The 12545-nt window shown below is 32.2% G+C and overlaps 2 protein-coding genes across 3 annotated transcripts; one reads left to right on the top strand and one right to left on the bottom strand.

The window, feature by feature from the left end:
- LOC107621398 (UDP-glycosyltransferase 83A1-like) lies at positions 2439-5120 on the top strand. The gene is made up of 2 exons (XM_016323420.2): positions 2439-3189; positions 4066-5120. The coding sequence occupies exons 1-2, from the start codon at positions 2697-2699 to the stop codon at positions 4953-4955; spliced, it is 1383 nt and encodes a 460-aa protein (XP_016178906.1). The 5' UTR covers positions 2439-2696; the 3' UTR covers positions 4956-5120.
- LOC107623664 (ribosome biogenesis protein WDR12 homolog) lies at positions 5250-10168 on the bottom strand (the record flags this gene model as incomplete). 2 transcript variants are annotated; one of them, XM_016326010.2, is given in 14 exon segments in its annotated part: positions 5250-5537; positions 5638-5673; positions 5776-5912; positions 6008-6116; positions 6352-6495; positions 7028-7106; positions 7220-7330; positions 7406-7464; positions 7968-8053; positions 8172-8207; positions 8706-8812; positions 9188-9285; positions 9435-9666; positions 10016-10168. In XM_016326010.2, coding segments are annotated over 13 exon segments (1261 nt in total), but the record flags the coding sequence as incomplete, so codon positions are not given.

Here is a 12545-nt window from a genome sequence, read left to right as displayed (position 1 = left end):
TGCATTAATTAGATTATTAAATAAATTATGTGTATTTAAATTATATTTTAAATTTTTAAATGATAGATACTTAAAAAAGAGGTAAATGTATTAATATTGTGAGAGTTTAATGGATTCTAAGTAAACGTGTTAATCCCTATCATTTAAAATGTGTATCAAAATGACGAGGCTTTCATGTTTTGGAAGAGGGATTAATTAATTAATTTGTCTTGACATGTGCCAAATAGTAGCCATACTAGCATACTTGGCGATCAAGATAGGAAGCAATCTACAAAGAAGTCTTTTGGCATAAAGTATTATAACTATAAGTATTTAATCTAAAATTTTTTAAAGATTAATTTTGAATATGAATTTTTTTCAGAATAAGTACTTTCTTTTAAATTGATCAAAAAATTTTAAAATATTTTTAAAAATCTTATTTTGTATTAATTTTTTTTAAAAAATTATTTTCAAAAAGTTTAAGACTAATTCAACAATAATAGTTAAAAAATTAGGAGCTAATAATTCTAGACTGTTGTTAAATTAATTCTATAACTTTTGAAAATTAATTGTCGAGAAAGTCTACCAGACTAGCACTTTTATTAAAATTTAGCCCGCACTTAACCAATAAAAAAAGTAAGTGATCTTATACTATTAGATGTAATCTCACACCATTAAAAATAGTGATGATGACTAATTGATGGCTACAAATTACAAAATCTACCCCTAGCACTCCTCTTAATTATCACGGATACATTTGATACAAATTAAAAAAAAATTAGAATAAAATTTTAAATTATTTTTAAAATTTTTAACAAATTTTAGGAATAAAAAATATATTTTATTTTTTAAGAGTACTTCTATCTATTTTATTTTATTTTATAGAGATAATACTCAATTCGGTCCCTGAATTTGCATATGAATCTCAATTTAGTCCCTAAAGTTTTAATTGTCTTTATTTAGTCCCTAAATTTTACGACCATGACTCATGTTAGTCATTGAAATAATTTTCAATGTATAGCTGTTTAATAGAACGCTGTTTGAACAGGCGGATAACACACTAAACTCTATAAAATGATATTGTTTTGATTTTGACATTCAAATAACCTAAAAATAATATCATAAGTGGTGTTTATTGAAACTTTACCTAACAAAACAAGTGATGCAACATCATTTTTGAACTATTTGAATATCAAAACTAAAATACATCATTGTACAGATTTAAGTGTGGCATTTGATTGTTCATTTCAACGCTCCATTAACGTTTGTAAACTAAAAATCGTCTGTGAAATTAATGTGAGACACGTTTATAAAATTTAGAACTAAATAGAAGTAATTAAAATTTCAAGAACTAAATTAAAACTCACGTACAAATTCAGGACCAAATTGAGTATTAACTCAATTTTTTACCATCACCAAGATTTTTTTTTTATATATATAACTTGGAATTGTTACAGTCAATAGAAGAATTCTGCTAATGAATAAGTTTAAAAATATACGTTAATCTAAAACCAAGTATGATTATGAGTATTATTATCAATAAAATATCCTCAATGCAGAATTAATATAAAATTTGTACGTACTATAAATGTAACTTGAAGTTTTGAACTATTCCTTCAGAAAGATTAAATTAGACTAAAGATAATAAATACTATGGTAAATAGTGATATTTAATAGAAAGGGGAAATTGTACTCTTTACAATAATAAAAAAAATTAAAAATATTATCTGCCGTGCCCATTTTTTTCAAAAATATACTATAATCTTCACTCTTCAACAAAAAAAAAAAATCGCTAGACTAATATTAAAACCGAGGGTAAAACCAAACGAATAGGTGACAGGTAAAATGGTCCCCAAGTTCTTGGCACCTTTTTGAAACCACATCCGTCCCTGCATCTTACATTGATGCCAATTATATTATATATATTCTATAAGAGGTCTCTCTCACGGTCGTAATTATTTAAAGGTCTTGCTAACAAGTATCTTAAAGATATAATTTTTTAAGAAAAAGTATAGGATACCAATATATTATCTGTCAACTTATTACCAACAATAATTAATTATTATATTTTAAATACATGTATAAAGAGATACATTCAGAAAATACATTTTTTAAAGTCACTTTCGTTAAACACAATCATAAAAAAGACATTTTTATTAGAGACATCCACAAATACACTTTTATTAAACACAATTATAAACAAAAATTGACAGAAGTTGGCAGAAATATTGTTGGTAACATAGCGGGATTGTTTTGCTAAATACTTAATTTAATTATTTTCTATTGTGTAAATGATAACACTACCACACATCATGACAGCATACTAGCCTAACAGGTCCGGTTGAGGTGATCGAAACCTTATAATATAAAATTTTGCTTAACCAGATATATTGTTTTTAATAGATGATAACAAATTCAACCTGTCATTGTTTATCTATCATGCAAAATCATTAGATTAGGTTGAGAAGGGACCAAAGGAGAGATGTGCCCACATTCATCCGAATAATTAATCAACTTCGAATAAAATTGATTTTTTTTTTTTAACTTACGTGCATAGGTCACATATTTTATGTATTATGTACTATATCTTCATGCAAATGACATTTTCTATCTATCTTGTAGTGTATATGTCACAAGAATAAGGTAGTTTAAATGCTCATTCCACCAAAGATTTTCAAGAACTTGAAATTAAGTTCAAATAGGGAAAAAATAATAAGATGGCAAGGCCTCATGTTCTTGTTGTACCTTACCCTGAACAAGGGCATGTGATTCCACTAATGGAACTTTCCTTGTGCTTAGTAAAACAAGGCATCAAGGTAACATTTGTTAACACTAAACATAACCATGAGAGGATCATGAATGCATTCCCAAAAGGGAATAATAATGCTTTGCTATCTCAAATGAATCTTGTGTGGATACCTGATGGATTAGGATCCTCAGAAGAGAGGAAGATGCCGGGGAAGTCGTCCGAAGCGGTGCTGAAGGTTATGCCGGAGAAAGTTGAGCAGATCATTGAAGACATCAATGATGGATCACTTTGTGAAGAAAAGATTAGTTGTGTGCTTGCTGATCAGAGCATTGGCTGGGCTATTGGCATTGCCGTAAAGAAGGGGATTCGACCGGTGGCGTTCTGTCCTGCCGCCGCCGCGCAGTTGGTGTTGGGATTGAGCATCCCAAAGTTGATTGAGAGTGGCTTCATCGACCAAGATGGTGAGTTCACATTTTATTGTTCAAGACCTATAACATAATTACAATGGATATTCACCATATAATTAAAATAAGCAACAATTTTATGTTAAAAATCGGTAGAAACTCATCTACAATTATTTTCACGTGAAATTTTTAGTTAAAAATTGTTAGATGACAATTGAATCAAATCTGTTAAATTATTATACGCTATTTTTTATCATTAATTTCGCATGAAGACTTCTGCATGTAAGTTTTCACCTTAAAAATTATGTCCAAAAACGAAAAATAAAGTGATTATAAAAGTTTTTAAAAAATACATTATTTTCTCTTCACGATAAATATTCTTGTTTATTTATTTACTTTTGTTGAAAATCAAACTTGAATTTTAGCTTGTTAGCCTTGGCTTAGCACCTTATCTTGGCAAAATCAAAATTGAGTAAAAGTAAAATCCAACCAAATTTTGTTAAATTGTTGCACCCTAATTAAAAGTTATAGATTTTTACACAATGATAAGGGCAATCCAATATAGTCAAACTCTCTCAGCTTTTCTTAATTACTAAAGTGATAGCTTAAGAAGTCTTGTTTGTGTAACATTCCATTTCATATTCAAAAAACATCATTATATATGGAATTGGAAGAAAGCATATCCAATGTTAGCTTCGTGTTCCAATCTTAGGTTACTAGTTAGAAGAAAAAACATAATTCTTACTTGAAAGCTTCAAAAGTACTTAATACTGTTTAACTATCAATCAACAGAAATACGCAAATTAATTTATAATAAACTTCCAGAGTAACTAGTAACCATAAAAATTTGTTCTCATAACTTCTGAAATGAAATGAATCTAAAGTGTGAGTGACTCTTTGTCTTTCTCTCCATTATAACAATCCATCATCCAGGAACTCCACTGGAAAATCAAATCATTCAGCTATCACCAACAATGCCAGTTGTAAGCACAGAAAACCTTGTCTGGGTTCGCGCAGGGAGCACAGCTGCTCAGAAGCATATTTTCCAGCTCATGTTGAAAAACATTGAGTTTATGGAGAAAACTGAATGGATTCTTTGCAATTCAACTTATGATCTTGAGTCTGCAGCATTTTCTCTGGCTCCAAAAATCACACCAATAGGGCCAATTCTGTCATCAAGCCATAACGAACTTGACCACTCTGCAGGTCATTTCTGGCCACAAGACCAGAATTGTTTGAAATGGTTGGATCAACAATCACCCTGTTCAGTTATATATGTCGCATTCGGAAGCATCACAACTTTTAGTTCACTACAATTCCAAGATCTCTGTTTGGGACTCGAAACGTCAAATAGGCCTTTCCTGTGGGTTCTGCATCCGGATATCAAAGGAGGGATGCAAAATCTGTATCCAGAAGGGTTTGAAGAAAGGGTAAGTAACCGTGCTAGGATGGTGGGTTGGGCGCCACAGCAGAAAATTCTAAGTCATTCTTCGGTTGCTTGCTTCATAAGTCACTGTGGTTGGAACTCTACAATGGAAAGTGTAAGCAATGAAGTCCCAATCTTATGTTGGCCTCACTTTGCTGATCAGTTCTTGAATAGGAGCTATGTTTGTGATGTTTGGAAGGTAGGAATTGCACTCGAACGAGACGAAAGTGACATAGTCACAAAAGGGGAAATCAGAGACAAAATTGAGCAGCTTTTGAGTGATGAACATTTGAAAGCAAGAGCTGCAAGTATCAAGGACAAGGTTCAACTTGCCACTGAACAAGGTGGCTTGTCTAACAGTAATCTAAATAGATTTATCAAGTGGATCAAAACATGAATTAGCACAATATAAGAGCATTAGCCAGCTATGCTTTCATGTTACTTCTCTTTTTTTGTTTAAACCTTTCTGTTGTCTATACTATCTTACTATCTTAGTTAAATTGTAAAGTTGTGTTATCTGCACATTTTAAAAAATGAGCATATAAAAATCACTACGATTGGTCAAGTAGCAAAAGATTGCAGTGGTATATGCATTTTTTAAGTGTGAATAACCTAAACCCACCACCTTCACAAAAGTAACAAAAATGCAGAACAAACTGCAACACACACACATAAGCAAAATGTTGATAGATTTGGCAGGCAAATGAGTTCAGGACAACTATATTATGAGTGTAAACATAAATATCCAGTTAGCCAAACAAAAATGAAATTTTTCTCACAGGCAAAATTGGCCTTAAGACAAAATTGGCTCATAATTTGAATTCCTTCCCTATATTATAATAAATATCTGCTACTGTTACAGCATGCCCCAAGTAATACAATTAACTTGCTATACAGGAATTTCTGAAGAAATGCATAGTTTTGAGTCTGCTCCGCCACTGATAACACTGTTACTTTTCCACCAGTCAGCACATAAAACCTGAATCAAATAGATGACAATTCGATTAACAGAAACTTCGACCCAAATCATTTAATCAAGCAGGAAAGAAAAGTTGAGGCACAGAAAGATCATTGTATACCTTGTCCGTGTGTGACTCTATGACAGAGAGAGGCCACTGCAACATTAACAAAGAAAAATCATCAACTGTAAAATACTAAACATGGTTCATTGTTGCACCAATAGGATAAAGCAATCGGAAAAGATTAGAATGCATTACCGCTGTTCTCAGATCCCACAACATAACCTTCCCATCATACGATGCAGAGAGCAAATGAAACCGAGAACTGTCATGCCATTTGCAAGCAGAAATCCAAGAAGTGTGAGATGCAAACTGAAAGACAGGAGCAGAAGTCCCTGAAGAAAGAAGAAAATATGTTATATGATACTGGTATGCGTGCATATGAAGATTTCTGAGAGGTGAGAGGAAATCTTTTGATGTATTTACTAACCCGGCTTACGAGGATCCCAAATCCTAAGAATAGGGTCAGAAGCACCAGCACTTATCAGAGTTGAACCTTCTCCACCAATATCAAGGCAGTTGAGAACCTTCCCACAGAACTATAAATGGAGGACAATGTAGCCTCAGGTGTCCAATTGTCCATAAAGGAATAATAATTTGCAATAATACTTTAGGAAGAAAAATATTTAAATCAATAACCAAACATAAAAATTAACAGATAACCACAAAATGTTGTTTCTATCATATTGAACCAGGTTTATGTGTAAAAATTTTAGACTTCAACAACATACAATTTCAGCAAATTAGACACACAAGGGGTAGCTGTCAACTTACGATATCTGACAAGTTTTTGCCCGTCTCAACATCCCATTTTCGAATTGAATGATCCCATGATGCAGAATAGATTGACTCTCGTTGTGGCCATACCACAGAAGATACGGACTGTGTATGGCCCACAAGGGTTGTAACAGCCTCGCCCTATAATACAACAAACTGCAATTGATGAAGGCTTGGTTCGTATGTCAATCAAGAACTATATAATGATACATCAGAGAATGAAATACTTTCATAGGTTTACAGTCCCAGTTAAATAACGCTTTAAACATGTCTAAGAATTAAATCAACAAATCCCTTTCATAATAGTTTCAAAACTATCCTAGCCTCCAGCTCCAGGCCTTCAATATACAAGAACTTGAGATTTCATGGTCAACCCTTAGTTAAATTAACAAATATATTAAAGATTGAAGTTTACACTTTCATAATTGAGTCAAATTCTTTTAGGCATTGAGATGCTACCGAAAGAATGAGGGACTGGAGTATACTTAGCATGTGGGAAGAACAAACAGCAAACATCTCCAATTACCTCTTATAAGGTAACATATTTCTATCTATCAAATCTTTTTTATTGCTTTTTAAATGGAGGGGTGTATTAGCAGGGACTACACAAATTCCAATTTCAACACACACACACACACACAGAGAGAAAAGAAAAAGGAGGAGAGAAAAGGGNTCTTAGAGACTAGGTCATCTTCTCCATTGTCATTCGTTTCCCACAGGTTGATGGTGCAATCCCAAGAACCCGAGCAAACCTAGCAAATGTGATGACATAAGCAGTAATGTCAAAGACCACTATTAAATCATATATAATAATCTGAACTAATAAAAAATATGTGAAGAATTTAATAGAGAAGTAAATAGGAACCATTTCTCCAGAAGTCTGCACAGCAACACTCTGTACCGAAGCCTTATGACCACGTAAGATTTTGAAAGCCCTAATCTTCATAGAACGGTTGATATCCTCTTCTGTGTTGATCTTTTACACAAGTAAAAAGGTAATCAGCTTAAGTTCAATATATGGGATTGTAGCTCAGCAGTTTCTTTTAGTTACCTTCCATAGCCTCAGTGTACGGTCTTTCGAAGCAGTAGCCAGTGTCACAGCATCCACACCTGAATATGGCAAAACCTTGATGAGTAATGCCCACACATGAGAATAAATGTTTACAAGACAAATAAAAAAAATGAATTAAGCTAGGTTGAAACTAGCTTTCGATGAGTGCTAGAAACATTAAACAAGCGTGAATGCCTTCTGGACACATAAAAGGATAGTTACTAGAGGATAATGCAAATTTAATTGTGTTCATACTAAGAATTGTCTTTCAAGAAACTGAAACATTGAAAATACTAAGAAATAATCATAATAATATCATTAAAAACCCAGTATCATCACCATAGAAAGAAAAAGAACAGAAGAAAAAACAAAAGCGAAATTAATGGACATTAAACTTGATAGCCAGGGAGAATCAACAATGAACTTTCTAATACTGTTAGATACTTTTGGATTTTCACAACAGAAACAGAATATGCATCTGTAACTGTTAATATTGTACAATCAGAAAAATAAAACAGAAACAAAGGTAGCAGCATGTAGGAAAAACTCCATGTCTTCATACCTTCTGGATTGACGATACCAACAGATGTAACAGCATCACTATGTCCCTCCAATGTATGGGTACACAATCCAGCACCTTTCCACACCCTGAAATATATGCATATGATGGAAGTTCACTACATGGAGACTCAAAATGATATGTCACTCAACTCAACCATAAAGTATGTCAATTATTCTTGAAGAACAAAACTACAAAGATTATTACCTCCCTAAACCATCATAACATCCTGTCAAAAGAAACCTGCAAAGAATTCAACTTAGTATTTTTAGTGAAGGACATCAAGGTAATCAATCTTACTTTGAAGAACAGAACAAAAAGTCTAATATCTCAGCCACTAAAACAAATATATTGTCAAGGATTAACTCTAAATAAGTATTTTAAAACACATTCATTTATCTAACTGGCAAATATATAACAGGCTAACAGCCGATTCACAAGCAGAGGTAGTTGTATCATCTGACTAGTTCTACTACTATACTCCAGCTCCATTGTAAAGAAATTTCATAGAGAAGACACCTAAAAAGACAATGTACTTGGTCCCAATGTTGCCAAAATTTTACGACGATTACTCGTGCCATCAGCAAATATGAACAATCGAATTATAGGATACGATAAGTTGCACACATACTATGTCCTAGATCAATTATACAGTTGATAAAATACAAATTCAAGGCTGAATTATTATATGTAAGACTTTAAGAAATGTCGAGTCAAAACACTACAGATTTAGATGCTTACCGAGAAGATGAACCATCAACAGCACTGACCCAGTCATCATGCATAGAAGGGTCTTCCTCCTTTCGTGGAGCAACAGCCCTCGTGTACTCGATTTCCAATATCCTTTCCTATAATCAGTCATTCACAAAGATTAGATATGTGCCTATTCATCTAGAGCAATGGATAATGCTGTCTACTTCCCATGCTGACAGATAAAGAGCAAAGGAATGGATAAGTCATAGTTGTATGTTCCAAATCCACCCCCTTGGAATTTCACAGTATTCTTTTAAATGTGTAAAATAGGGCAGACTCCCATGATTTAACATTGAATTTTATTAAAATAAAATAGATACATTGTCTATTGTCTATATATTTATATTTATGAATTTGCAGTGCATCTGTTCATTTTCACTTCAATGATAGATTCCATAATGAACTTAATCCTTATCACTGAAAGGCTCAACCTATAATACAATGGCATATTTGTTATAAGTATAATTTACCGCAGAAATCCCCTTGGCCAGAAGGAACTGCTCAAGCGACATCCGAACAAACTCGCCATTGATCAAAAAGTCGAACGGCTCCGGTTTATGATCAGGATCTGCACAAATTAAAAAAAATAAAAAAACAAAAAAAAAACAAAACACCAGCTAACTTACACATCCTAATTTTATCAAATTAAAAAAAGAATAAATAAAGGTGTCTGATTTGGCGTAGTGTTGGAATGAATGAGAACAATAATAATAATACCTTTGGATTGGAGAAGAGCGTTGACAAGGGAGGAGAGGCCAAACCGGGTGAGGTCAGAGGGGATGGCAATGGCAGCAGCTGACACTTGGAATTCAGCTTCAAGCTTCGTCACGAACCGTGCTTGGATCCTCTTGGAGATCCCTTCAGCGCCTTCTTCCCCCATATCCATCTGTACCTTGCTAAAACTCACGCTCTTCTTGTATTTCTTTCTTCGGTTAGGGTTTAACTGTTGCTGTCCGAAGCAAAAACCAGACCAGATATCAAACCCATCATGTTACAAGGTCAGAATCAACCGGATTAACCAGACTCTAATAACAAGTCTATGTAAATCCAAAAATATACAAAAAATAAAGAAGAAAGTATCTATAAAAGAGAAAAAATAATGAAAATGAATATGCCTCTAAACTATCAAACTAAATTCTGAACTTGCGAATTGAAGTATTGACAAGGAATAATTTTGAAAATTTATATTCAAAAATATTTTTAAATAACACATATAGCACAAATAACTCAATCAACTATTAGCAACAAGAACAAGGAAGTGAGGCTATGGCCCGTGAGAATCGATGGACGAATTCTACCTGCAGAAATGACGGCCAGTGTACAGAGAGCGAGACTTCAGGGCAGAGTTCCGGCGAGAGCAGCGAGAGAAGAGAAGAGAGCAACGAAGGAGAAGGCTAGAGGAGAAACAGAGTTGGGAAAGAAGAAAAAAACCCTACCGCCAAAATCTTTCCTTCTCTTCAAAACTGGATCTCGGGTCGGGTATTATTGTTGTTTGGGTTGTTGTGCGAAACCGGGTTCCGGGTCAACCGTTTGATCCATTCTTTTCAGCCCAAAAATTTTCTTGCTCCTGGTTCGGCCTAAAACTCGCTGCTCAAAAACTAATCTAAGCCCAGGAGAACTGATCATAAACAAATAAACTGGTAGAACTGATTAAAAAACAAATAAATGAATTTAATTTCGATACACTATCAGCTTTACATGTGCATTCGATTATGTAATATTACATTAGCAAAAATAATTATTTTTTATTGATCACAAGAATAATTATCCAAAAAAATGAATGTAATTGCATGACTGTATAAAACGTTTTACACTTTATTAAAAATAAATTCCAGAACCAACAAAAGTATACAATTAACCGGTTCAAAATAGTTGAGAAAAAAACAAAATAGGTTATTTAATTTTTAAAAATATTTTATCTATAATTATATTACTGCCACACAAGTTCATCTCTGTGGTTCTTAGATTATATAAAAATTAATTTAATTTTAATAAATTTTCAGTATAAAATAATTTTATACGTATATTCAATTATTTAATATTATGTCATTATTTTTACTAGTTCGATTTTAATAACTATACTTTTTAACATTAAGTGAGTGAATGAAATGTTGAGTTAGCTCTTATTTATTACAGTAGACACAAAGCTAAACCGCGTCAAACAAAAATGAGAATATGAAGAAGAAGGTGAAGAAAAATTTGTATGATGTGCAAAGCACTTTTTTTATTCTCCAAAACAATCTGTTTTTACTTTGTTTAAGCGTCAAAACAAAACGACATCATTTAGCCTTATATCTAGCATGGCAAGTCAAAGTTAGTTTCGCTTTCTATTCGTTGACTCAACGCCAAAAAATCTATTATATCTATTATTCTATTATATATCTCTAATTTTACAACCAAAATGTGCCACATGTTACTTTCTCATTGCAATTAAAATCAAATTTTTTTCTCCAAAAGTAAGGAATTCTCCTCTCTTCCTTACTAATTTTACAACCAAAATGTGCTACATGTCACTCTCTCATTGTAATTGGAATTAAATCTTTCTCTCCAAAATTAAAGAATTCTTCTCTCTTCCTTACTAATTTTATAATCAAAATGTGCCACATATCACTTTCTCATTGCAATTGAAATCAAATATTTTCCACTAAAATTAAAGAGTTCTCCTCTCCTCCCTCTCCTTTCTCTATTTCTCTTTTCTTGAACCACTCTATCTATTTTATATATCATTATCAATATATCAATTACTAATTACTAATTTGACAATCAAAATATGCAACATGACATTCTTTAATTGCATTAAAAATAAAATTGAAATATTAAAATTAAAATTAAAATATACATATATTATGTATCATATATTACTATCTAATTTAATAATCAAATGTATCATATGACACTCTCTTATTAAAATTGAGAGAAAATATTTTTTTCAAAATTAATAAACTCCCTTCCTAAATTCTCTCATCTACCTCTCTTCATTTTTTATTTCTTTCTACTATTTTTACTCTAAGTGAATCATAATTTTAAAAAATGTATATTTCTATAATATTATTACGGATAAAAATACTAGTTCAAAAACTAATATAATGTTTAAAGTTAAATTTCAGATATCAATATAATAAATTTTGAATTCAAGACACTAAAATAACAAAAACAGTAAATTCTGACAACATTATAGGAATTTAGTCTTTAAACTCACTACAACATACATGACACGTTAGGCATCTATGCACTATAACACACAAATTTTGCAAATCTTATTCAATTGAAACCAATATTAAAGAGAGTTGTGCCCACCTTCATCACATTGAGTTATGGGCCATTTGAACACTCCTTCCACCCAAGATTTTCAAGAACATGAAATTAAACTTCAATTTAGCGAATCCTGCGTTGCAATGAGGGAAAATAAGAATGAAAGGTGTTGATTGTTGAAGGCATCAATAATGTATCATTGTGTAACTCATGTATATTACATTTTGTTACTCCTTCTAGGTTACTAATTATCATTTCACTTTCTCTTCTTGTTTTTCTTCACTTTTTGTTGGGACTTATATTTGGTTTAAAAAAATAAAAATAAAATACAGTGTTCCTAACCACTTTATCCACCAGCACAATCACACTAAATAATAGCTTAGAGAAAGATACCCGACGATATGATTATCAAAACTTTAACTAAACGAACTTAATTATTATTATTCGTCTATGACACCAAAAAACACTGCAAGCTTTCAGTTTTGAACCTTACAGGGGACCTCTTCAATTTCGAATCTTTTGAGTGGTCACAGTAAAATAAAAAATACTCTTTATATACTAAAATCAATCAACAGT

This window comes from Arachis ipaensis, chromosome B10 (assembly GCF_000816755.2).
Source record: "Arachis ipaensis cultivar K30076 chromosome B10, Araip1.1, whole genome shotgun sequence".
In the NCBI taxonomy this organism is placed as follows: domain Eukaryota; kingdom Viridiplantae; phylum Streptophyta; class Magnoliopsida; order Fabales; family Fabaceae; genus Arachis; species Arachis ipaensis.
Note: the sequence above shows the minus strand (reverse complement) of the source record. Positions and strands in the feature narration are given on the sequence as shown.

What these genes read in the sequence shown, in the direction of transcription:
- LOC107621398 (XM_016323420.2), top strand. Translation starts at nt 2,697, where the DNA reads ATGGCAAGGCCTCATGTTCTTGTTGTACCTTACCCTGAACAAGGGCAT. An exon ending in TGGCTTCATCGACCAAGATG is followed by an intron (nt 3,190 to 4,065) that starts GTGAGTTCACAT and finishes TCCATCATCCAG; the next exon opens with GAACTCCACTGGAAAATCAA.